A 25,703-nucleotide genomic window follows, 5' to 3' on the forward strand; every position below is an offset into this window, starting at 1 on the left:
ATATATACCTTCACGATCACACAATCTACAGCAACCTATCGACTGGGTTTCCTTCCTCGTCATTTGTGTGATCTATCTCCTGTTCAGAAGGAAGTAAATAGTCATCTTGTGCCTCATTCACTGCCTGTCCATCGTGTGTTCCATTAATCATAGTGTTAGTGTCTGCCAATAGTAACGATTCTTCGTAAGACGGCAGATCGTCATCATTTTCACTTGATGGAAACCCAATGAATGTCAAACGATCTTGAATCTGTAGCCTGTTGTTAAAGTAGACATTGCCAACATCCGTTTCGCTGTACGGTGGTGGAAGCAAATCGTTTGTTGAAACAGAGGATCTTTCAGTCGTATACTGCTGCCGCCGCCGCCGCCGCCGCCGCTTAAGGCACAAGCCAGCAATGAGAGTACATATGACTGTGACAGCCAACAACATAGAGATGATAGCAATGATGGCTTTGCTACTGAATGCCTCTGTTTACAAAACACATGTAGTAACCACGAGAATAACAGTGAATTAGGCCAAACTGAAAAATTGTCAAGTTCAGATAAAATTCCCTAAAAATATGGTCGGTCAGGTTATTTATTTCTTCAATTTTTTTTCTAACCATTGTTACGAAGGTATTCAATTAGGTCGCTAATCAGAAAATCGCTGTTATCCTGCTAATGACATCAGCACCTCTGTTACAGACCGAGGTTGATCGGTAGTCGTTTCAACAGTTAGCACACTAGCTCGCTTCTAACCACAAAGAAAAAATAAATGTCTTCCAAATTCTTTGGAAGCCCAAGCACTCTGCACGTGATCAACATTGTAGGCATTTTACATCTCACACATGGGACTTCCATCAGTTACTGAGTTTCCTGTCCAGCGTCTGGCTCACAGCTACTCTCAGCGCTCTACCCATTTAGCAAACAGCAGCATGGACCTAGTTAGTTATGGATGAGTACTGTATTTGCCTAGTTGACTTCAACAAAGCAGGCATGTTCGCACTGCACTGCAAGGCTACTGTAGCTATAAAATCGTAAAAATGTCAGAGCAAAAAACCCTTTGGGAAATACGGTTGGTCGGGTTACCCAAACTTGACAGTTTCTTGGTTTGGCCTATAATATTTACTCTGTGGGAGATTGATGGCAGTCGGTCCTGTTCTTGGATGATCTGAACCTACTACATGCGAATCACCTCAATCAAATATCATCCTGTCAGTTATATTGAATTAAAAGTAATTTGAACGTGTCATCTTACTGCTGAAGACACAGTTCATTTCATCAACAGAAGGACTCGGGCAGTCAGCATGTTCATTACAGCGTTGGTGCTGGTCATAGCACAATGTCGTCAGTTCGCTCCCGCCGCATGTAAACTGATCAGGACGACATGGACCTAGAAGTCCATCTGTGATTACTTGAATGTCGAAGCACGGTGAACAGTCAGCGCTTGCTTACCACATCCTTTTTCGTCTTCTCCTGATGTGCAAAACACCCTACCGTTACATCTCTCTGCTGCAGGATACAGTTGATCTATACCACCACATGTGTCTTTAGCTGCAGAGAAATTGTAGACAGAATTCATTGAAATAGAAATAGCGTCTACGCCGAACAGACATACAGCAATACATTTCATCGAATCCATCCCAACAGTCTCTAATGCCATTGCACATGTCAGATCTGTGGAAGCACTTGTTGCTATTTCGGCAGAGGAATTGATCAAACAGGCATAATCCTAAACACAATTCGAATTGAACGAGACCAGACAGTCGACAGTTTTTGCAACAATACCGCATCCTTCCTCATCGGAAAAATCTGGACAGAAATACTTTCCATCACATCTGTTCGTCTCGTTCCAACATTGAAACGTGTCCTTACAAAAGTGGTCGCATTTATGTGAACCTGAAATGGAACAACAAATCCAGCTACAAGTACGTACGTACGGCGACGATATGAAATGCTACAGCCAGTCTCATCGGATGCCGATGGTCGACAGTCGGCTATACCATCACATCTACGAACGGCATCATAACATTGTGTGCCTTCGCTGTCTTTCAACAGACACGAATACAGACCAGTTGGACACTTTTGATCTGAACAGTATAAATCATATAAAATTGTGACCGTTCAATTGGAAATTGGTCATTACAGTTAGACTGGCAAAGAGGATTAGACTCATCCGCCTGATTCTTGTTACAATCGATACGTCCGTCACACAACTGCGAGGAATCGTAACAATGAGACGCATCTGCCTGAGTTATTTCACACGCAAACTGATCTGGATCACAAGCACCTGACATAGATGGGATTGTCACTATTACAGCACAAGCCAATCAAAATGGTAGCAAATTGTCCTCACCACAGCCTTTTTCATCTGCACCTTGTTTACAGTGAAAGTGTCCATCGCATCGCTCCGTGTCAAGATAACAATTGTCGCTGTGGACAGGATCCCAACAACGGAACGAACCATCAAAGCATGGACCTAGGAACACCAATTGCAACAACCAAACAAACAACGACGTCCAATAAAATCGTACTACAGTTCCTCTCGTCCGACCGATCCCAGCAGTTGTTGCCACCGTCACAAACGACTATTTGATCTACGCAATGCCCGTTGTCGCACAGAAACTCTCCCTTTTTACAACTAGAGGCTGCAGTAGCAACACAGTATGACCATGACAGTACAAGGACATCAACATTATGTTAGAGACATTGGGCCCAAGAATATTATTATTAATAACTTGCTAACCAATAAAATATTAATTATATATTAATATTTTATTAGTTAGCAAGTTATTAATATATTAGTATTTTATTGGCCAGCAATTATTAATATAATTTTATTTTAATATTAATAATTGCTGGCCAATAAGAATATTAATATATTAATAACTTGCTAACCAATAAAAATATTAATTAATATCATATTTCTGTGAATAGTGCCCATGGGGTACTATTTTTCATGGTTCTAAACCATGGGGCATTACTATTTCGCAAGCAAACACTGTTGCATTGTTTGTTTGCATTACATCGCACTAAACAAACAAACTACCTAATCTATCTTATAGTTACCCCTGGCTACTTTTGCTATCACTTGAGTCGTATTCCTGGTCTGTTGCATACGTTAAATCTTCATCGTCTCTCTGGGTGTTCATTTCATCACAACCATACACACTATTACAGTAGGACCTCAAAGATACGAACACCTCGGGAAATTGGGTGTTCGTAATTGTGAAATGTTCATAAGTCTGAAGTTTGTAATATCGATGATTACATAACTTGTGAAAACAGGAGTACACTGTATGGCTAACAAAAAGGATAAGTACGTGAACTACAGTAACTGTGAGAGTGTAAGAACGAATTCAAGGGTTACTAAAATAACAATCCATTGTCTTTTGCTTCAAGGCAGAACCCCTTTTTTGTCCTGCAAGGTCCAGGAGCTCTCTCAAAAGCATGAGATTCATGGGGGTGGCTTCAGGCTGCTGCTCTAACCATTCCAAGCAGACACTAAAGCAATCAACAGCCTTTGTGTGGCTAATCTTAGCTACATCAGTGTGCTCAGCTTCATCTTCACTGTCCGATGGATCCTGGACCTGAACAGAGTCGATAATTTCTTCATCAGTCAGCGATTGAGACCCAGTTTCATCCTTGTCAGCAAGAAGCCATTGCTCCATTTCTTCCTCATTGATGCCCAACTGGGAACATACTTCAAAGGTAATTTCTTCTTCGGATTCACTGGCATCGATCCGAGAAGCATCACCCATACTACGACCACCAAACCCTAGCTTATTCCAAGCACGACAGAGAGAAACTTCAGGAATTTCGTTCCAAGATTTAGCACTCAGGTACACCGCATCTTTTATGGTCAGCTTTTTGCTGAAGGAAATGAAGGAGTCTTCACTCGATTCAGATTGAAGCAGCAGTTTTCTCATGAGCTCTCGTTTGTACCTGCGCTTCAGGTTCTCCAGCACTCCCTGATCCATAGGTTGAACCAGACTTGTGACATTGGGGGGCAGAAACATGCAACTCATTCCTTCAGAACTCAAAGCCTCTACTGAAGGGTGGGATGGTGCATTATCCATAATGAGAAGAGCTTGAAGTGGCAATGACTTTGATTTCAAGTAACGCTTCACCTCTGGTACAAAGTGCTTGAAAAACCAGTCCAAGAAAATTGATTGATCCATCCAGGCACTTTTTTGGCTATAATAATGGACTGGTAGAGATGACATGTTGACCCCTGAAAAACAGCGAGGCTTAGCGCTCTTGTGAATAAAGACCAGAGGGCTACGCATATCTCCACTGACATTGGCAGTTGCCATCAATGTTACCCGATCTTTAGGGGATTTGCAATTCTTTGCAGCCTTTTCAGAACCATCTGCCAGGGTTTTGTTCGGCGGCAGGCGCCAACACAGACCTGTCTCATCACAATTAAAGATCTGATGGATGGAAAGCTTATGATCTTCAATATATTTATGCAAAGACAGCTTGAATGCTTCAGCAGACTGAGGATTAGCTGAAAGAGACTCTCCCTGCATGCTTAGTTGACGAATACCATGCCTCTGCTTGAATCTATGAAGCCAACCAGTGCTAGCCTTGAAATCATCTGGTGACCGATCTGGATACATTTGCTGGTGCATCAGCCTGGCTTTCTCCATGACAACAACCCCACGCAGAGGAGTGCCTTTGTGCCGTTCTTGTGTGAACCAAAGGTGCATGGCCTTGTCAAATTGGTCATCATCAGCTCTCCTAACAATGCAACGCTTCTTAAAACTACTGCTGTCTTTAGCTTCAACGGCAAACTGAGTAATTTTGCTCCTAGATTTCTGTATATCAGTTACTGTGGATTTTCCAATGCTATATTCAGAAGCAATAGCTGTATTAGAAATACCTCTGTCCAGCTTCTCAAGAATCTCGATCTTTTGTTCAATAGATAAATTGACTCGCTTTCTCTTAGGCTTGTCCTTTGCCTCCATCTTGGATCAGCTACCACGTGGCTAGCGCTAGGCCACGCCTCAAAAGTGCGCGTGCGCGTGGCTACATTACGTGATCAAATTTTTGCAAGAGCGCGCGCTCGCGCTAGAGCATGCTGTTCGGTTGACCGGTCAGTTCGGTTGTCTGGTGTTCGTATCTTTGAGGTCCTACTGTAATTGATAAATGCGCATGCAAATAACTGGGTTTGAATACTACCCAAGTGGGGCACTAAATTGAGCATGGGACATTATTATTTCGTATAGGCTCACCATGGGGCACAATTTGAGCATGGGGCACTATTCACTGAAATGCGGTATTAATAAGTTGCTAACCAATAAAATATTAATATATTAATAACTTGCTAACCAATAAAATAATAATATATTAATACCTTCCTAACCAATAAAATATTAATATATTAATAAGTTCGTAACTAATAAAATATTAATATGTTAATAACTTGCTAACCTATAAAATAATAATATATTAATGAGTTGCTAACCAATAAAATATTAATATATTAATAAGTTGCTAACCTATAAAAATATTAATATATTAATAAGTTCCTAACCAATAAACATATTAATAAGTTGCTAACCAATAAAAATATTAATATATTAATAAGTTCCTAACCAATAAAATATTAATATATTAATAACTTGCCAATAATAATATTAATATCAATCTGATTTTGAAAATTATAGATTAAGTCTACAAAAGGTCATTCGTACTGCAATTTGTCTCGTCTGAGTAGTCTCCACATTGGGGGTACCCGTCACATTTTTTATTGCCTAGAATACATGTTGCGTCCCCACATTGAAATAAATCGCTAGCACACGGAGCAGCTAAACAATGCAACACACCCATTAGAAGATACTACAATGACAACGTTCTGTAAAAATCAGCTCACAGCAGCCGAGTTCGTCTTTGCCTCCGGTGCACTGGATAATGCTATTACAACGGACCTTCCACGCTGGGACACACACACCACTGCATTTGAAGTCTCCTTGTGTACAATCTGCAAGACAGCCAAATGACATACGTCTGTGATGGGAATGCCAAACAGTTGTAAGCACTTGATTTGCAGTTTGTCTCGTCACTGGAATCGGAGCAATCACTCTGACCATCACATCGTGAGGCACCACTTATGCACACCATGTCGGATTTACAGAGAAACATCATTATTGAGGGACACACATAGTTGTCTGAAACATAAAGAAATGATTACCTATAAAACAACTGAATAGCAGACTGGCAAAGATGCAATATGTATATACCGCCTGTATCATTTACAGCTGTCACTTGAGTTGAATCTGTTGGACAGTTTGTTTCATCGCTGTGATCGTCACAGTCGAATGAGCCATCACATATTGATGATTGGTCGAGACATAGTTCTTGAGTATGACATTTAAACAGGCCCTTCTGACAATGGAAATCTACAGAGATCACATGCTGATGAAAGGTGTGTGTGTGTGTGTGTGTGTGTGTGTGTGTGTGTGTGTGTGTGTGTGTGTGTGTGTGTGTGTGTGTGTGTGTGTGTGTGTAGACGAGAGAGTGTGTGTGTATGTGTGTGTGTGTGTGTGTGTGTGTGTGTGTGTGTGTGTGTGTGTGTGTGTGTGTGTGTGTGTGTGTGTGTGTGTGTGTGTGTGTGTGTGTGTGTGTGTGTGACAAATGTAGAAGTTCTGCAGAGCTGAAATAACACAAATTGAATACACGTTAACTCAATGGCAACTAAGGTGGGTAGGTCATGTCGCAAGAATTGATGAGAGACGTTTACCAAAACAAGTGCTATACAGTCAGTTGTTAGATGCACCAATTAAAAAAGATGGTGGTCAGAAGTTGAGACACTTTATTTAATTAAGACACAGTCTACAGAATGTCGATATTGATCACAAAAATTGGGAAATGATAGCATGTGACCGTTCAATGTGGAAGAAAAATATGAGATTAGGTTTATATCGTTATGAGGAAGGTAGAATTGACAAATTTGAAGAAAGGAGACTAATGCAGCACAACTATACACCACAAAACTTGACTACTGGTACAAAGAACGTTCGTAATCAAGTGCTGAATGGAAGTCGTGAACTCATTATAGCAAAAAAAGAAAAGAAAGTGTGTGTGTGTGTGTGTGTGTGTGTGTGTGTGTGTGTGTGTGTGTGTGCGTGCGTGTGTGTGTCTGCCTGTCTGTCTGTCACTGTGTGTGTGTGTGTGTCTGTGTGTGTGTGTGTCTGTGTGTGTGTGTGTGTGTGTGTGTGCGCGCGCGAGCGTGTGCCCGCGGTCCTGCGCGTGTGTGCGCGTGAGTGACCATGACCACATTCTGCAAAGACAAACGTTAATATTAACCTCCATCAGTCTGGCCAGCGTCTTTACCCTGTTGATCTCCTACGTTGCAATAGTCACTTTCACAGCACGTCACACACAGTGTGTCACCACCACAGCTAGACGTCTCATTACAAGGTCTATAGCAAGCCAACTTCCTAACCACCATTCTCCTATCTACTCCTACATACGACGACACGACAGCGCACGACCCATTCGATCCACAATCGACACCTCGTATGTAGCCATTCTGTTTATTAGCGTCTGTAGCTTGGCAATTTCCCCGATTGTTGTCGGAACAGTCGTAGCATCTCAAACCACTGTTAGCGACTATATGAGAAGCGAGGAGAGCAAACAAGAAGCTAGAGGCGCACTTCGTGATCATGATCGATATCCTTTCTCGATATCAATTCCATGCCACTTCGCAGACTGTAGTAACGCTCGAATGAACTCCACACTTCACCTGGTAAGCGGAAAACTGAAGGTAGCCTCGAAGTCCCAGTGTAAGATATATACGGGACTTTATAGGATCGAATCACATTACTGAACGAATATGATAGATGTAGCGGACTTAGAAGCAAAATGGCACCTAAATTCGTAATACTTATCTTAGCATCGCTCAACAACTGTAGCAGCGAGAGTGAAAACACAGCTTCAGTTACTCCAACAATCATCTGTGTAGCCACGCCCCTGACGCAGTGTCGTTTGCGGGTTCACTGAGACGCATCGCATCCGGGACTGCAATCCGGGGCGAGGCTTGGCCGAAGGCGTGTTTTACGGGTGTGTAGTGATGTGTAAAATTCTCACCTACGGCGAAAAGTTTGAGGAAGTCTACCGAAAAGACGACACGAGGAAGAGAAGCTTTGACGCGTATGGCGTCTAGGCATCAAGATACACCAGAAGACCACAGTAAACACTCAAGAATTATCTTATTCAAATGTAGAGTGGTAACCACGTGACCATGATTTAATTAAGCATGCGCACTATGGAACAATTGGTGCAAATTTTGATACTGGCCATACTCTATGGGCTAATTACCACCGACCGTTACAGTACATTGTACAAGTTGTCCAAATCACAGTACAACATGCTACAATTTTCTGTGCCAATCACGTGTATCCTTGCAACAGTTCAAGCTGCACTGGATGCTGCATGCATTTAATACTGTAGTACTGTACATATCCCATCGAAACAAAACGCTACTATCTGCCTGTACATTGGCATCAATCTGTAGCATGCTGCTCAACTACTTCGCCTTGAATTTCTCTCTCATTGCGGCTCGGTAGGGATCTACAGAACGAGTAACGTTGTGTTTCACCATGGAGTGACTGGGTAGTATGGGGCCAGCTGCTGATGGGATAGTTGCACTAGATGAGTGACTAGCAAGTGTCGGTGGTGGTTGTGAAGGCAGAGCTGAGAGAGCGGGTGATGCAGCATTCCCAGTATGCTGATCATCTCCACCTTCGGCAAGTCTAAAAGCTTGGTTGAGGCGATCACAGTCTTCCTCAATCCTCCGCATAAGCTCGGCCTGAATGACAAGAAACAAACCGTTTGACTTCAAACAGCTCCAAATCACAGAAACACAACAACACAGCAAGAATCGCGTAATCCCTAACCCCATCTCTAGTTTGAAGTTTGAACAAAGGCAACCCTATTCACAAATCCTTCCAATTGGTGACAGTTGCATTCCACGCCACAAAAAGTGGTTATTCTGTTAGCCTCGACACTACATCCCTGTTGCTATCCTCATGAAAGTACCAAGGAAAGCAAAGGAAGGCCTAGTAGTATCGAGGCTAGTTTTTCTGGCTTACTATGCTTAGTCTAATAAAGTATTTTACTTGTTATTTGTCATTATGCTTGCTATGCTCTACAGAAATGTACAATGTAATAGCCATAATTCAGCACAGTCTCAACATGAGCTTTTGCCAAATGTCTAGCTTGACCACAACAGTAAAGTTGTCATAAACAAACTATCCTATTGATATTATTTTATCTCCACGCATTATTGTTTTCAAACGTTTTGTCTCAAAAAATTACTATCACAAAATATCACAATATGTTGAGTCTTTGAAAGTAATATTATCTGGGACATTGTTTATGACCATGCACAATACATTCCTAATAGTGAAAAACATTAAGGAAGTGATGCACTGACAACAGACCAAAAGGGCAACATCATTGTTGGCTTACAACTTCGTGAGGCAGGAGGACAATTCAATGCTGACCATCATCCGGTACAGCAATATTAGGGCATACTACCTCTTATGATCTTCAACTTTTGTCTTTCAGACTTCTGTATTGGGATGTACTGTACAGTGGGTTACCATAGTTGGTAAGTAAGCAACTGCAAATATATACCGGTGTCTCAGCCTTAATTAATTAGTGTGTCAAAAAATTGGTGTTCAAAATTAAACAAGTCCCTTAGACCCCAAAAATTAGTACTCAAAAATTATTATTAATATCAGTAGGGAAAACTCATTCATTCTGGCTCATGTACATGAATCTAGTAATAAGAGATGGTCACAGCCACGGCAATCTCACAAACAGAATTTAGTACAACTGCTAGCAGGCATAATCAACAAAACGCTACGCCTATCATTATACTGCACTGAGTCCCTTGTGTACACAGAAATTCTGCAGAAGCAATAAAGACTTACTTTCTCTTCCTCTTCCTTGCTGGCAGCTTCGGCCGCTGCAAACTGCTCTGATGTGTCGGGGTATGGACCAATCACGCAACCGTCGGCATATGGTTGCAATGGCTGTGGTTCTTGTACTCCCTTGCCTTCACTGTAGTAAGCCTGCAAAGCTTCGGCAAACTGTTGCTTTGTTCTTTCAACAACCTGTAACATCATAATCGATATATATATATATATATATATATATATATATATATATATATATATATATATATATATATATATATATATATATGACCCTTGACTAAACGATGCATCAAAAAGCATGCAGCAAACAAGCACAACAACTCTAGTTTCTGGGCGGGAGTAACTGCAATGATTTAAGTCATCAGATGGCTTCTAAATTTAAGTCTGTTCGAGCCAGATCGGATCATTATCCAAGCAGCAACCATCATTACATGAGCAATCTCGACACATGTTGTCCCTTCTTGTACATCCTTTGAGAAAAGCAATGTGGGTTACTCTGGCTTGCTAAATATAGAGGTTGAACTGTGGCTGCCATCATCAAAATTTAATCAGAAATATCCCCAATGCACAAATGTGGCCAAACATAACTTTCTAAACCACTACCACAATGCCTACATCCGACAGACAGCGGCCTTGGTGGTCACTGGACATTCTTTTAGTTATGATATGTGGATGTCTTAGTGTTAATTTATGAAAGCACACTACCATTGACAGACAGACAGACAGGCAGGCACACAGACAGACAGACAGGCAGGCACACAGACAGACAAGCAGACAGAGACAGATACAGACAGACAAGCAGACAGAGACAGATACAGACAGACAGCCAGCCAAACAGACAGCCATACGGACAGAAAGAAAGACAGATTGGCAAATGTGTGGAGAGGTAAGCAGGGAAATTCTCTTGTGGACTGATGTGTAACAAATATTTCATACACATTGTTAATTAATTAAACAAGCAAATCCATCTCTGTCTGCATGAAATTACAACTGTCCAGACAAAATGTATAAAGCTTGGCTTCTGCTAGCATGAACAAAATATAGGTGAGGACAATGAAATCATTTAAATTGACTTAACATAACAGTTGTGCAATGCAGCCACCAATAAATACAAGAACACGTGAACTTAAACTTTAACAGATGAAAATGTTGAGTTTAGATATTCAGAATGTCTTGCTATACCAATACAATGCGTGTTATCGTGTGACATACGAAAGGAATTACAAGAGTCAGAATAACTGGAGACACACCATGTCTCATAGGACAGAAAAACACTCTGGACTATCCTGCTAGTGTAATCGGTACAAAGCAATGACATTGCCTAACTGTCACAGTGTGTCAGTTTATTGTATCATCACCATCATGCAACATTATACCTTCACTTTTGCCTTCGGATTAGGGTCATCATAGGCCCATCTGACATTCAACATCTCTCCTCCATCTAGTTGCTGGTCTGACATTGCAATCTAAACGCGCCAATGAATACAATAACTGCAAGTTACCATATATCATCATTAATGTTAATATCTTAAACTCTTACCTTGGCAAACTCAGAATTGAGTCTCTTCTTGTAAGTTATAAATGCAATGTGTAATCTTGGAATGATTTTTACTTCTTCCAGTTCGCCCCACTCTTCAAACTCGGTCTTTAGAACCTTCTCTAATCCACTGCGTATACTCAATCCGCCAACGTAGAGAGTTCTACACTCCTTTTCGAATGATCCGACGCCTCCCATGTCATCACGATGCGACTGATGACGATCTCGACCAAAACAATCGTGACCGAGATCAATCCTAAACAAATGAAAGCATAATCCTTTGCTGACTGTGCATGCAGAGTGTTTCCCTGTGACTATATATGCCTAGTCTTGAGCCAACCTATAAGCTTCTATAATCCCCATAATACGCCCAGTGGCGTGAGAGTCTAACTTGCCCATGTGAGCACCTATAGAAGATTGAGAAGTAAGCATTCCTTCTAATACCCATATCTGACTCCATCTTAGCAAGCAAGACTTTGCAAACATGGTGCATATGTCCTGTCTAATCAAAGTCGGCAAGGCAATAGTGAGGCCTTCTACGAGAGTTCCAAGGTCACCAAGGAATGTAGGGGAAAAAAGAGTCAATTAATTAACAGCTAAAAGACATTGCTTATGACTTGCCCACCAAAGTTGATTGCAAAAGTTGGAATCCTTCTGACCATGCATCGATTAGCTTGGTACCATCTTGTGAGATAAATCGTATCAAGATTGGTCAGGTCTAGCTTATAGCCTATCCTCACCCATTATCCCTCAGCATCCACCCACTTTACACACATTTATCTATTGGTCTCAACGTCTGTCAAATACTGCCGTTTCACATAGCAAAAATAACAAGCTACTGTTTAATTGTTGACAATTTTCAAGACACACGGTACCAAAGCAACCTACATCTACATTTATTTGTTGAAGGCTTTCTGTCCTTGCTTAGGAGTGTGTACATGTGTGTGTGTGTGTGTATATATATAGATAGGTTTGACGACTTTTCAAAAGTACCCCACTTACCATACGTGTACTGTAAGCATTTCAGACTTTGAAACCTCATGTGGTGAAACAGTATACTCCAGGTAGTCTAAGCCTCACATATGCCTCCCAAGTAGTACGATTTTTCCTTTAAACTTTGAGATCTAATAAATTCATTGAAATGCGGTGTTCATTAGAGGGTGGCGTTTATATTTTATCTGTACTCTCAGCTGCAGCATTTAAGTTACACACACACACACACACACACACACACACACACACACACACACACACACACACACACACACACACACACGCGCGCGCGCGCGCGCGCGCACGCAGATAGACAGACAGACAGACAGACAGACACACACAAGCAATGTATGAATTTTTCCCTTTCAAAGATATTAGACTCAAGACGAGAGAAAGATGTTAATCAATCAATCAACGCACCAAACACCTAAACACTGACCGTTCCTCATCCTTTGGTAGTGGCAGTCTATGAAGGTAGTTACACTCCGCTCCGTTCTCACAACAGCCTCTCGCAAAATACATGCAAAAGAACACCCTCTCGCTCTTCGGGTCCTGAAGAGAACCCTTCGTATATCCCGTGTCTCTTTTGATATTGCAACGTGTATCTGCCGGTCCTTGGTCTTTGTCTCCTTTCCAATGCTCTCCCACCCACTTGTGATACCAAATGTTGTACTCGTGTGCTCCTTCGGGGCGCCAGTGAGTACGAGACTTGTCTTGAGGTTTCATCTGTCTTCTGGCCGGACGCTTCATCATCTTGTCTGTCTCATTCTCGCGGTCGTGCTTCCAATCATCCGGGATATCCCACTGAGTTTGTTGGGTTAGGTGATTTTGATAGTATAGTCGACCTGTTGCCTGATCCATGATGGCCCACCAATCTCCCTTTGACACGTAGTATCGTCCATAGCTGTCTACCTGCCACCCAGGGTCGCCTTCCTCGCTTTCCTCACTCATTGGTTATACGGGATTCGATTTTTTATTAAACCCCGGATATTTACAAGCCAACTACGCATGCTCAATTTTTCGTTACGAAGTCGGTCCGATGAACAGATTCACGTCGCTTTTGAAGGATGCTGTCTACCACATCAATAAAATAGACAATGGTAACAAGCTCAGCTTTGTTTCGCTTTTACGTTGAAATTGATTTCTGTAATTTAGATTCAGCCCTCAATCCTCAATTCAGACAAATGTATGAGCAGCAGAGAGTGCAGCTGCTTAGGGCTGTTTCGAGGGCCGTGAAGCAAGTACGTTTGACTTTTTCAGGTGGCTGCTAGGCAGCTAATCACTTGCCCTTTTGCTGTTTCGGTTTGACGGTCTGGATGTCTGTTAACTCTGCGTTTACATTTCTAACACTAAATGCAAACCAGCTACTGAGTTCAACATAAGTTTAATGCAAGCTACTTTGATAGTCTCTATCGTCTATGCATGTTCTTGTCTACTTCTCCAGGTAAGACACGAGTTAACCTTGGAAGTTCCAGACCGTCTCCCAAAAGAAATGAGAGACGGTCTGGATCAACACACGAGCAAACCGAGTGATCCAAATCAGCCAATCAGCAAGCTGCAGCCACTTTAAACGGACGTCAAGAGTTCTGTAATAACATGCAGGGCTTCTGGGAAATGCCTGTTGGAATTGAGTGTTAAGATAGCTCGTAAATGATTCCATGTGAAACTGCTCTGGACTGTGCCTTTGAAACAGTGGCCAGGGCTCTTGAAATTGATTGAATGCATCCCGAGCAGGAGACCACTGCAGAAGACCTCTTGTCTTTGTTATATTTCCCACTGGATCTGGAAGGTCCATAGTAATCTACCAAGTGCTACTGTCAGTGATGAAGTTTCTATACCTGTTGATGGAGTCAGTAGTTATCCTCAGAATTTGATTGTTCCCAAGAGTAATTGTGTCGTAAACAGATTTCCGTGACCTAGCTAAAACAGCTAGTTCTCAGCCAACTTTTCACTTGTTTTAATATTATTAAATAGCCTCCACTTATTCCAACTTTCAATGAATGTACTGCCACACACTACAAACTTTGTCTAGATGATTCACAGCCATGGCAGTTGATTACCACCCACCCTTGTTTGCACACACATCTACAATGTAGTAATCGATCTCCTGTTGTCACATGGGGTGGCATATTGCTATTATTTAAAGAGGTGTTTTTGACTGTTACAGCCCTTCCATTTTACTTAGGTAGATCATATGCTGATCTAGACCGTCTCTCATTTCTTTTAGGAGACAGTCTGGAACTTCCAGGCTACACACGAGTCAGCTTGTGGAGGATGACTTTAGCATTACATCGTTGCAACATTATTGAGAATTTTTCTCCAAGAACCGCTAGAGTAGCTTTATTTGTATAGCCTTCAATGTCTCTTGATCTTCTGCCTAGTTTGTTTAAATAGTTGGTAGCTTTTGATCGCCAAGTTCCAAAATGTTCAAATACCAGAAGAGTGAAATTGAGACTTGATGTGTTGCCCGGCAAGTTGTTGTTTTCGTATTTGATCATCTTCCTTTCTTTTCTTCTTGATGCAGCCAACCTTCGTCTAAAGCTGCATGATTTAAAGTATCTTGGCGAAATGATATCCATGGCTACATTAAGGTCATAGTTGAACACAGCCATGTCTTGTCTATTCTCGTTTCCAGAGTAATGATGTTGATGTTTTTCTCTATCTAATTTGGTACTTTCTCTTTTTATGTAATATTTCCATCTTTGAGTTATTTTTTGCACATGTTGACAACTTTAAGTGGTGGCAAAGAACTGGGACAGTTGCTGGATGATTCCACATCTCTTCATATGACTATGACTTCTACGCTGCTTATTTGCCTGTCCAAGCGTCGTGTGTGTGTGCTCTCTGTTTTCTGTCTGTGTGTTTTGTCTGTCTGTCAGTCTGTTTGTCAGTCTGTTTGTGTGTTTGACTGTCAGTCTGTTTGTTTGTTTGTCTGTCTGTGAGTCTGTTTGTGTGTTTGTCTGTTTGTCAGTCTGTTTTTGTGTTTGTCTGTTTGTCAGTCTGTTTTTGTGTTTGTCTGTCTCTCAGTTTGTTTGTGTGTTGTCTGTCTGTTTGTTTGTTTGATAATATGTACAGTTGAACGTTCAACGGGCACCCACAATTTATATATCACTTTTGAGTGTAGATAAATTATACTTATTTCTTAATTTAATTGTTCTAAACTGCTGTTGTATCTACGAAATTGAAATTGCAAAAAATAACTAAACTATGAACTGTTAACTAGATTAGTCATGCTATTGATATTTTCTCTAAAGGCTTGTGTGTGGCATGTCTGAAGAGTGACTCAAATAGGTTTTATCTACTGGCTCTTGAATGTATTTGTGTTTCTGTTTGTTACTTTGTTTGTTACCCGAGACGCAGAAGTGCTAGGGTACAGTAATGGCAGCCGTAGACTAACAACCCAACGACCAATTGTACGACCAACGACGTTTGCCATGGTTAGATTGTTATCACTGGTATTATTTTTTAGCAACTTTGTCTAAGGTAATTAACCCACACTCATGCACTAGGCTTACTATAATACTGCTGTGGATCATTGAACGGCTGGAACAATTGGAATGATTACTCTGCATTCATTGTTATCACTGGTGTTAATTATTATATGATATGGATCAAATGCAAATCTGGACTGCTTGTGAATCAGTTAGGCCACTCCCATTGAAATGCCGTAGTTCAAACCCTAGCTAGTAATAAATGCCACGGCTTTGAATTGAAGAAATACGGTAGTACTGTTATAGCAATGAGTTTTCAATTTTATCTTGTTTTTTCTCTATTTCGCATCCTGCTGGTACATTTATTTAGGGTATTAGTATATTTTATCGGTACTAGTAGTAGCAATTGTTATCTCTTGTTATCATAAAAGTTCAAGCAAAAGTTTGTCATGGTATCAATGACAAAAGTGCTACATTATCATGACAGCACTAAACTTTATGTAAACTCAGAGAATTGTTGTTGCAGTCAGCTAACACAATTATTAGTCTGCATTGAAAATTCTTGTCGTAAAAAGTTATCGCATCTAAGCAGTTAACATTTATATAATACTGTCTATCTGATGTTGCACATTGTTGTTGATTAATTTGTGCATAAAGGTACAGCTGGAACACGCTTCTTTGTCGGCTTCTACATCTGATGAGAATGAAATTATTATCCGAAGTGGGAAACCAACCTTTCAGCTGTGTAGCTGCTGTGAAATCGTGTTACGCCACGGCTTGAAAGAAAGGTAGGTCAGATGTTGTACGTGTAGAGCCGATTTTGTTTATTTAATTAAATTTAATTTTCTATTGCAAGTGTTCTTCATTTTGGTGGAAAGCCGTCTTTTTGGTCACTCGCTAAGCAAGTGTCTCGAAAGGAAGCTATTGAATATATTAACAGGTTTCATCAGTTGCGTTGATACTGTTGGTACGTGTTGTACATTGGATTCTACTAGTTTGGATCAGGCAAAGTCAGACTTGGGACGATGCAGGGCATGGCTACGGCTTGCTATCAACGAGAATTCACTGCAAAGTTACATTACCACCATACTCAACGATGTTTCACTCATAAAGTAAGTTATAAACAGATGATTAATTGGTCAATGTTAATTTCTTGCTCAGTAAGGGAGGCTTGCAGCATGTAGTGACAGTAATGTTGGTTGTAGTTGGGTGTAGTAATAAAACTGAACACATTAATTTTAGATGGTCTTTGTACAGTTAGTTGTATGACTGTCTTATGATTTTTGAATGTACGTATGCAGGTGTAGAAAAACTAATGAAATGATATCGTACATACTTTGAACATCAACAGTTTACAAATTGATAATGATGCAGAAGCAGTATATACGAGAGGTTAGGATTAACCCAACTCATCACAGAATTTTGCTTGTGTGTTGCAATCATTTTCGAAATGGAAGAACATATTCTAGAACAAACATTCGCTACACAAGCAACAACATACAGGATGGGATGTACTAAGGTTGTGCAGATGAGTTGTACATGACAAATGGTACATTAGAGTCTTACTATCGTTATGATTATTTTTTCTTTTGACTCTAATAGAGGCTGTTTGCCAGCTATTCGGCATACAAATGTTTGGTGGCAACATTGTGTATATGTGGTTGTTGTTTGGATTGAACCAAAGAAACAGCCATCTCTATCATTTTGATGCTTTAGGTAAACAGTTTTACAGAACAATAACTTGGAATAGCATGCCATCTATTCTGGAGTGCAAAAAATGATGGTAGACGTGTCGTTGGTATTCTGGGATGGTCACAATACGTGAGAAGCTCATCCGTAGAATAGCCTGTCTTATGTGTGCCAGTCAGTGATCTTGTCATGTTTTATCTGAAGCATTTACCTCATATACAATAGCTAAAGTATAGATTATTGCATTCAATTTATTTATCAAATTACTGTAACTCGAATGCTTCAAGTAGTCAGTGTGAGAGCAGTTGATGAGCAATACAAGCAGTTACCTTATATGTGACCGGCTCGGCAACTGAAGTTGGCGGCATGAATATTTTGGTCATAGTAGTTTGGGTGCAATTATCTATCTACTTGATTTGCTGACATTGTGTTCTCATTTGCTAGGTATTACTATGACCTCCATGCATTTGTTTTGGATGTTGACAAGGCTGAAGCCATGGCCATGATGATTTCAGGCATTGCAAACTTCAACTTCGACATGTACCAATGGCTTATCAGGTATTAATCAGTTAGTGTCATTTTTGTTATGTAGGCCAATCAACACCGCGGCTCTCGAGTATGAACCAACCCCACTTGCTCAAATGTGGGGATCTCTTGCCAAGACATCGTGGATTAATAAAGGTAGGTTTACATAGTCAGCAGTATGTCTAACTTCATTGTTGTGTGTTTTGTGGCTATAGAATCACGTACAACGGGTAGGATTGAATGAATGCAATTTTTGGCTGTTGTGATAGTGAAAACTTGGTGTTATTATAAGGTGGTGGGGGAAGAGCAGGTCAAAAAGTTGAAAGAGTGAGAAAGAAACGAGTTGCAAGGAGAACTGGTGGCAACACAGCTGAAGGAAGGGAAATTCGCCAAGTAGAAGGTCAACACAATCAGGAGGAAATACTTGGTCAACCCTCAGATATGACACGGGAATTATCGGAAGACACCACCAGTTTGGCATCTTCAAGTGCCATATCTAATGAACAGTTTGCTGATGAAGAACGATGGTTTAGAGAAATGATGGATCCTGACACAGAAAGTCTTGGGGAAGAGGGAAAGAAGTTTGAAATGACACCTTTGGAAGAACTGAATAGAGAAAGAGTAATGGGCAATGAATTTCAGAATGAAACAGACTTGAGTGATGTTACAAGAGCAACAGATGATGATTGCTTCAGTACTGATGCTACTGCTGTAAGCGAAGAACCGAATGACTTAACTGAATTGGAAGTCAAACCTACGAAACAAACAGAATCCGTAACTGAAATATTGGATTTAACTAAACAGGATGATGATGATGTCAATAGAGAAAAATCTGATGCTTGTCCAGGTTATGAAAGTAACGACAATAATCTTGGTCTTGTTGCTGGTCAACAGACAGAGCAACTTGATCTTTCTTGTAGTAGCAAATTAGACAATGAAACACAAGTACAGACCTTTGCTGAAACTGATGGTGAGAAAGAGGAAGTTGATAAAGGTGATAGCAGGAATGAAGAAAGAGATGTGACATTCTCACCTGAGGCTGTACTGGAGGCACCTACACTTGGTCAGACTGGTAATGTTGAGGAACCATTTCCTCTGTTAACTGATAAAGTAATGAGTGAATTAGGTGGTGCAGAGAATGGCCAGTTGACAGAAGATGGCAATGAAACTGCAGATGAGCTGGCTGTTGAGACGTGTGAAGATGAAGATATGGACAGTCAAACAAGATCTGATAATGTGAAAACAGATGAAACTAATGTGGGAAGTGGAGTGGCTTTTGATGCTTTTTTATCTTCTGGTGTTGCTACAGTTGAACACTGCAAACCAACAACAATGGTAGCTGCAGATGTTACACCTGCCACAGTCTCTCAGTTTGATAACGATCGTGATAGTGATAAATTATTGGAAGCATCACATGATGAGGGCAACTACCCAGAAGGTAGTCCTCTTGAGACAGTTGGTCAGAACAATTTGAATCGTTATCTTTCATGGAACAATGATGCAATTGACCAGTCGGTGCCTGAGCGTAGACTTCAACTTCTAGACATTGCAAAAGCAAATGAGTCAGATGAAACAGTTACAGAAGTCATAGTCAGCCCATATGGAGACAGGCAATCAATGTTGCTTGATCACTTTACGAGCAACAATGGCAGCCATGTTGTGGAACACAGAAAAGATGAACAAGTTGGAGATGATGACTCAGAATGTGACGATTCACTGGAAGATTACGATATTCTGCCTGAACTGCCTGACACAGATATTAGGGTGACAACTCAGAGTGAGGCTATTGGAGCTGAGCTCAAAGCAACAATAAAAGAGCTAGACTTGTCAGACAAATTCGACATGCAAAGACTGATTGGATTTGAAGATGATCATTTCTCTCAGCCAGAGGTAAGATCTACTGTACATTGCATAGTACACTGTGAAATATTTATATGTAATGGTTGTGTGGCAAAGCAAGATATGGATGAACCAGTGTATGTGAGAGTTGTTGAAAGTGTTTTCTGTGTCAAATTTAGCTGAGCGATGGATGACTTTAAGTTTTAGTTAAGTGAAACAGATGACATCGTTACTGATAATTGTTACATGATGTAGTAGGAATCTGTCAGTATGGCCCATATGTTTTGTAATTATCTTGCTATAAATTCTATATCAGTCTCTCTGCTTGATTAGCTGACTGACTGACTTTGCTTGACTTGTTCTATGTTTGTTTATGTATGTGTGTATGTACATTGTGCTGTAATATGGCACTGCAGCATTGTTTAACATGGCTGGAAACATGTGGTTAAACGTTCAAGGAAAGACCATAAAATAGTACGCTTGGGAAAGATGTTTATGCACACATATCTTTTTTCTTAGCGCAGGCATACATGAGTTATCTCATTTAGCTAGTGCAGGTAAACTCCTAGCAATGGTTACAAATGTAAAATTATACTAGGATTTGATGTTCCATTACTCGTGCTTCAGGTGGCATTATTGTCAGTACTTACATTATTGACATCACCATAGATTCAGAGATTTGTCAGGGTATGGTGTCATTATGCCCCTCCATAATGGGCAAGTGGGGTCTTTACCCCCATCTGGGCGCCCACCAACCCGGCAGGTGAGCCTAGCAGGGTGTTTCTGTGTAGTCTACACGGTGATCAATGACTAGCCAATTTGATATAGATTGCAGGCATTACGGTGACCACAAACTTGATACAGCATGCCTAGTGGATATGAATTACCACCAGGAAAGCACTGAACGTCATTCATTGTCAAAGGACTGTTCACCAGACCACAGAAACTCCCCAACGACTGAAAGGAGTCATAGTCTCATGGATAAAGCTAGAGAAACATGAGAAAGAAAGACAGACAAGTTTCATAATGTACTGTCATTACTAGGGTTTGAACCCCCAAACCATGGAGTGGTAGCCATTGTCGCTAACCACTAAGCTATTGTTGTTATGTCGTGATTGATCTATTGTTCAAAAGTCAAAACCAAACTCCAAACTTATAGTTACTAGCCGTCTAAAATTGTCTCTATTAATTATTAGTTTACTGTTGTTAGTAGTAGTTTAATTGTGTCTATACTTTGGGACATACTTGAATAGTTACCTGTGAGTTTCTACGTAGTTTCTAACTAAACTGTACGTTACATTTCTTAGCTTCTAGGTCCCAATGCTACTATTGAGGAACTAATCCAAGCAGTTTCTAATCGTGTCAGCAAGTTTAAGGCCAGTCATGAAATGCTAGACGAAGGAAAGCAGAGACTGGTGATGGAGATCGTACAGCTACGTTTACAAATTCAAGAGCTCGTGGTGAGTTAGAGTCATCAGTATTTGTTATATCATTATCATGTGATGGATACATGCAGGAAAGTGGTGGTGAAGGACCAACATCAAAGGTAGTATTGGGACACAGACTTCTACGAAAGAGAAAGAGTCCCGGCATTAAACGTCACTGTGACCACTGCAAGATGATCATTTGGTGCATCATTCAGACATGGTATCAGTGTGAAGGTAAGTGTTTATTTTGGTTAAGTTAATGACACTAATTGAACATCTAGTGCAATGTGCTTCTATCAGGTTGTAAATATAGCTGCCACAGGAAGTGTTTGTCTTCTGTTAGCAGAAGCTGCCCATTAACAAAGGTCAGTCAATTTACGTACAGGTTTTTGAGTTGTTTAGTTAGTTAAATGTACCGTACTACTGCACCCTTTGCTGCATGCCAGTATAGCTGAAGTTTACCAGAAAGTAGATTGATTCTCATTTTGTTAAATATACGAACATGCTGGTGTAGAGTGGGGAAACTCATCGAATAGTGAGATATATGGGGTCGGCGAGGATGCAGAAACATTGTACAGTTGGATGTCGGTTATCTGAACAGTGTGAGACTTGACCCTGTTCATAACTCTGAATATTTCGGATAACTGACATTCACTCTCTACTGGCACGCAACAGGTGTTCTTGGATCTCATTGAAACGGAACACTTGTATACATACTGAACAAAAATTGCACAAACACTCAAACTTGACTGCACTCTATTAGGTAATAATGAGAAAGTAGTTTACCATATGATATTACTAACTTGACATTACACCTTGTTGCGCATTCATGTAACGGCTTACAGCACGTACTTCTAGAGGGCGTTCGAGGCACTCTGCTTTCAGATAACTGACATCGTACTGTATTGTGCTGGCGATATGGCAGAGAACAAGCAGGTGTTGTAGGCGGAGGGACACGGCAATAGACAGAAACATAGAGGAGGTTATAGACACCAATAATTAACTGTTAAATTTATTGCATGCATATTGTACCTTGTTTCAATGGTTTGCGGTTATATTGTTAACCAGAGAGTTGTTATGAATAACTTGCATTTACCAGACAATCTTAGCCTTATTTTCAGCCGCTTTTTTGTCGCTCTTACTGTGACTTCGTTTGTGTTTCTTGCAATAAGAGGTGGTTACAGGTAGAAATGTGCACGTTTACACTCTCTCGGCTACATTGTAAATTGTATTTTTATTGAGTTGCATAGTCACTATCAAGTTCATCAATTGCAATCTCTACTGCTGGTCACGTGATCATTCTTAGCATGTGGACGTACTTCCTATTACTTTTGCTGGAAAGCAACCTCGGATTACAGACGACTACCACACCTTGTTCCATAATGCCACCTCACTTCATATCTATACATAAAGGAAAGTGCTTCATGGGTGCAGCCATTTTGAATGTTTGTTCCCTGTGTTCTCGCAAACCACCGCTCCTTTCTGCCCCTCTTTTAGCACGCAACCTTGCCTAATTTTGAAGAGCGACTGTTGTCCTTCCCGGTGGTCAGTGCCTTGACATCACTCACAAATATGGGGTTACAAATTATCTGGGAGTTGTTCTATTCTCTGTAGATATTTGTTTTAGAGTGATATTTGGAGAATGATACGTAGGGGCGGGAGAGACTGGCTCACGATTGGCTCGAGTCTAGGAAATTTGTTTTAATTTGCTTCACCAATTAAATCACAGGTTATCATCCGGGATATTGTGTATTCTCGGCTCAATAACGGGAATGTTTACACACAGAAATTTGTGTTAATACATTAATTAATTTTTCCCGGTTAAAGAATGGGCTACTTGGCTAGTATGGTATATTACAGAGAATATGAATGTTGTTTTAGGTTACTGACTCAAAGCTGTGTACTGATATTTGTCCTGAGCATGGATTATCCAATCAGAAATACAAATGTATGGAGTGTCGCCGCAAGATCTCATTCCAGCCACGTGTGTTACAATTCGGTCTTTCGTCTTTTATTGCTGTTGCTCGATTGAGTTGTGTATAGGGGGTGGAGTGAGTGAAGCTCGATTGTGTGACTACACTGGCTACTACTACTGCGACAACTGCCATTGGAATGACACTCACATTGTTCCTGCTCGAATCATACACAACTGGGATTTTAGTCCACAGAAAGTGAGTCGATATTGGGTGGATACAGAGACGAGTTGTGTTCATCGATTGTGACTGCAGGTATGTAGACAGGCGAAACAGGTTGTCTCAATGACGGTACTTCATGCCTGTCTCAATATCCAACAGTTAAATCCATTGTTGTTTAACTATGTGACAGAACTAGCGGAAATGAGGGTCAGTCGGTTATGTCTCTGTGGCACGTGTGGCATGTAAAATTGCTAGTCCTAATCTGCAAGCGTTGTGTGATATTAGAAACTCAGGGAGGAAATGTTGGTGATGAAGAAGTATTTTTTGTCATGTCGGACTGCTCTTGAGTGTGGACTACTGAATCTGGTACGTCCAACATCCATTGATCGCAGTAATTGAGCCAACTTTCATATTTGAGGTCATAGAATGGTGCATAGTATGCTTCCATTCTACATGGTTTGTCCGTTAATGTGAAAGCTGTCTTTGCATGTCTGTCATAATGTTCTTGGATGGACGGTAGAGACGTTTGTATGGTACAGTAGAACCTTGCTAATCTGAACAGCCCCATGCCAAACCCTGTTTGGATTAGTGGAGTTGTTTGGATTACAAAAACCCGTGGCATCGGAGGTCCAGACTTTACCCAGACCACTGGTGCATTTACTTATGTCCCCCATATGTCAGGTTTGTCGTAAACAACACTGCTGCAATGGCTACATACTTCTAAATATTGTAACAGACAGGATTTATAAAGTCAGATATGTGCATTGGCTGAAGACTAGATAATCGCTTCGATGCAGCAGCAACTTGGATCAGGCTGCCTTGGAATTCCTATTGTCATCTTTTATTTGTTTGTTTGTTTGTTTATATTGTTTTATGGTACGTGAGGTAGGGTCCTAAGGGTATTTTGGATTTGCAAGGTTTGAATTAGCAAGATTCTACTCTATCTACCTGATTCCCAATAGGTGTTGGGTGCTATCTCCTAGCAAGATCCATAAAATCTTGCACATAGTAGGAGTGACATTCTAACTTGAGTTTAAACTATTAAAATTTAGTGCTAACAACGGTAGGTTAGCTGACAGCCTATGAATAATGCAATGAGAAGTGCAGTAAATGGTGTTTCATGCCAGTGATAGTTTATCATTTACATTCATTGAAGCATTTTATAGGAATTAATGCAAGCACAAATGACAGACATTTTCATGAAGTGGACTAAGTGGTAGTTGTTTCACAATTCTGTCTTTTGCTACATGTTTTGATCACATATTACCGAGTGCAATCTAGAAACGTTTAATTTATTTCATGCTCTTTTGAGGCAATAATATGTAATTAGTAAACAGATTGAATGTCTTGCTGAACAGTTGCAGGAACGACAACATTTCAAGGAAAGTTCTGACATTTACTCCTTACAAGACCTCGTGGATCTGGCAAGTGGAGTACTCATTTCTGAAATTACTGACATACACAGGAAGTTTGCCTTGCACATTCGCAATGACTGCCACGTAAACAGACAGCCATTGTTGCTTTGGATTTTCTTTTTATCAGTATCAGTTATGTTTTCATAGCGATGTCAAGGTAAAGGCTTTTTCTGTGAGATTTGTCGGGCAGATCACGTGATCTTTCATTTTGACATTGATGCTGGGATGTGTGCAGAGTGTTCTACTGTTTACCATCGGTAAGCATTCTGTTTTTTAATACACATTCCAATGATTTTGCAAGTGTACTGTGTGCAGAGCTTGTCTTAACTCTAATCAGTGCCCAAAATGTTTGCGTTTGGCACAGAGAAAGAAGGAGTATGTGCTCTGAGTGTATACATATGTAACTTGTCGGACCATGTGCATACAATGTATGTACCTCTCTGCTTCTATTACTTTATACTGTACCGTGTGCTTTATGCCACTATTTTTGTATTGGACATTTCTGATTATACAAAGCTTATAGGATACGAGTATTTTGGACATGCAGAGTTGGTGCCAGTCTAGTGTTGGATGGCGAATGTGTGAGTATGAATACAAAGAATACATAGCATACTTTTGCTGTTGTCATCTCTTATCTAGTAGATGCATTTTACATAGAATTAATTTGTGTCAGAGTCAGCTAATAGATGTAGCAACACACAACTCCACTTTAGCTGACGTGTCCCTCTTACACTTCCTTCCCCCTTACACTCCCTTCCCCCCCGGATATCATGTGTGTCAGTG

General features: G+C 40.6%; 3 protein-coding genes across 5 annotated transcripts; 1 reads left to right on the forward strand and 2 right to left on the reverse strand.

Moving 5' to 3' along the window:
- Window positions 1-25: 25 nt before the first annotated feature.
- LOC134179133 (sortilin-related receptor-like) lies at window positions 26-7,795 on the reverse strand. Of its 3 annotated transcripts, none has more exons than XM_062646027.1 (15): window positions 7,291-7,795; window positions 6,225-6,383; window positions 6,024-6,152; window positions 5,858-5,965; window positions 5,679-5,792; window positions 2,514-2,627; window positions 2,336-2,458; window positions 2,126-2,269; window positions 1,941-2,069; window positions 1,768-1,878; window positions 1,598-1,711; window positions 1,435-1,533; window positions 1,238-1,372; window positions 1,109-1,159; window positions 26-468 (listed from the first exon to the last, which is right to left on the reverse strand). In XM_062646027.1, exons 1-15 carry the CDS (start codon window positions 7,649-7,651, stop codon window positions 26-28), a joined length of 2,334 nt encoding a protein of 777 aa, XP_062502011.1. In that variant the 5' UTR covers window positions 7,652-7,795. The 3 variants fall into 3 exon arrangements, with proteins under 3 accessions (XP_062502011.1, XP_062502010.1, XP_062502012.1); XM_062646026.1 differs by having other exon boundaries at window positions 1,109-1,174; window positions 7,291-7,792; XM_062646028.1 differs by lacking the exons at window positions 5,679-5,792; window positions 5,858-5,965; window positions 6,024-6,152; window positions 6,225-6,383; window positions 7,291-7,795 and adding an exon at window positions 4,865-4,990 and having other exon boundaries at window positions 1,109-1,174.
- Window positions 7,796-8,178: 383 nt separating this feature from the next.
- Window positions 8,179-13,418, reverse strand: LOC134179135 (uncharacterized). Its single transcript, XM_062646030.1, has 5 exons — window positions 12,899-13,418; window positions 11,470-11,722; window positions 11,306-11,395; window positions 9,924-10,106; window positions 8,179-8,794 (listed from the first exon to the last, which is right to left on the reverse strand). Exons 1-5 carry the CDS (start codon window positions 13,408-13,410, stop codon window positions 8,513-8,515), a joined length of 1,320 nt encoding a protein of 439 aa, XP_062502014.1. The 5' UTR covers window positions 13,411-13,418; the 3' UTR covers window positions 8,179-8,512.
- A 38-nt stretch (window positions 13,419-13,456) lies between these two features.
- Window positions 13,457-25,554, forward strand: LOC134178704 (uncharacterized). The gene is made up of 19 exons (XM_062645589.1): window positions 13,457-13,559; window positions 13,615-13,700; window positions 16,548-16,678; window positions 16,747-16,830; window positions 16,886-17,002; window positions 18,024-18,119; window positions 18,172-18,260; window positions 18,320-18,334; window positions 18,397-19,994; window positions 21,251-21,403; window positions 21,460-21,604; window positions 21,671-21,735; window positions 23,252-23,354; window positions 23,414-23,541; window positions 23,599-23,712; window positions 23,791-23,871; window positions 24,864-25,004; window positions 25,068-25,177; window positions 25,236-25,554. The coding sequence occupies exons 1-19, from the start codon at window positions 13,499-13,501 to the stop codon at window positions 25,306-25,308; spliced, it is 3,390 nt and encodes a 1,129-aa protein (XP_062501573.1). The 5' UTR covers window positions 13,457-13,498; the 3' UTR covers window positions 25,309-25,554.
- Window positions 25,555-25,703: the final 149 nt, after the last annotated feature.

Source organism: Corticium candelabrum, chromosome 4, assembly GCF_963422355.1.
Source record: "Corticium candelabrum chromosome 4, ooCorCand1.1, whole genome shotgun sequence".
Taxonomy (NCBI): Eukaryota; Metazoa; Porifera; class Homoscleromorpha; order Homosclerophorida; family Plakinidae; genus Corticium; species Corticium candelabrum.

Excerpts from the sequence above, each read along its gene's own strand:
- LOC134179133 (XM_062646026.1), bottom strand. The coding sequence starts at position 7,651 with ATGATCACGAAGTGCGCCTCTAGCTTCTTGTTTGCTCTCCTCGCTTCT. Across the intron at positions 2,270-2,335 it reads TGCAGATGAAAAAGGCTGTG|GTGCTTGTGATCCAGATCAG; the intron begins GTGAGGACAATT and ends CATCTATGTCAG. Across the intron at positions 1,175-1,237 it reads AATGAACTGTGTCTTCAGCA|GTGATTCGCATGTAGTAGGT; the intron begins GTAAGATGACAC and ends TATTTGATTGAG.
- LOC134179135 (XM_062646030.1), bottom strand. The coding sequence starts at position 13,410 with ATGAGTGAGGAAAGCGAGGAAGGCGACCCTGGGTGGCAGGTAGACAGC. Across the intron at positions 11,723-12,898 it reads CTACCAAAGGATGAGGAACG|GATTGATCTCGGTCACGATT; the intron begins GTCAGTGTTTAG and ends TCATTTGTTTAG. Across the intron at positions 10,107-11,305 it reads ATCCGAAGGCAAAAGTGAAG|GTTGTTGAAAGAACAAAGCA; the intron begins GTATAATGTTGC and ends ATGATGTTACAG.
- LOC134178704 (XM_062645589.1), top strand. The coding sequence starts at position 13,499 with ATGAACAGATTCACGTCGCTTTTGAAGGATGCTGTCTACCACATCAAT. Across the intron at positions 16,679-16,746 it reads CGCCACGGCTTGAAAGAAAG|TGTTCTTCATTTTGGTGGAA; the intron begins GTAGGTCAGATG and ends TTCTATTGCAAG. Across the intron at positions 23,872-24,863 it reads AGTGTGGACTACTGAATCTG|TTGCAGGAACGACAACATTT; the intron begins GTACGTCCAACA and ends CTTGCTGAACAG.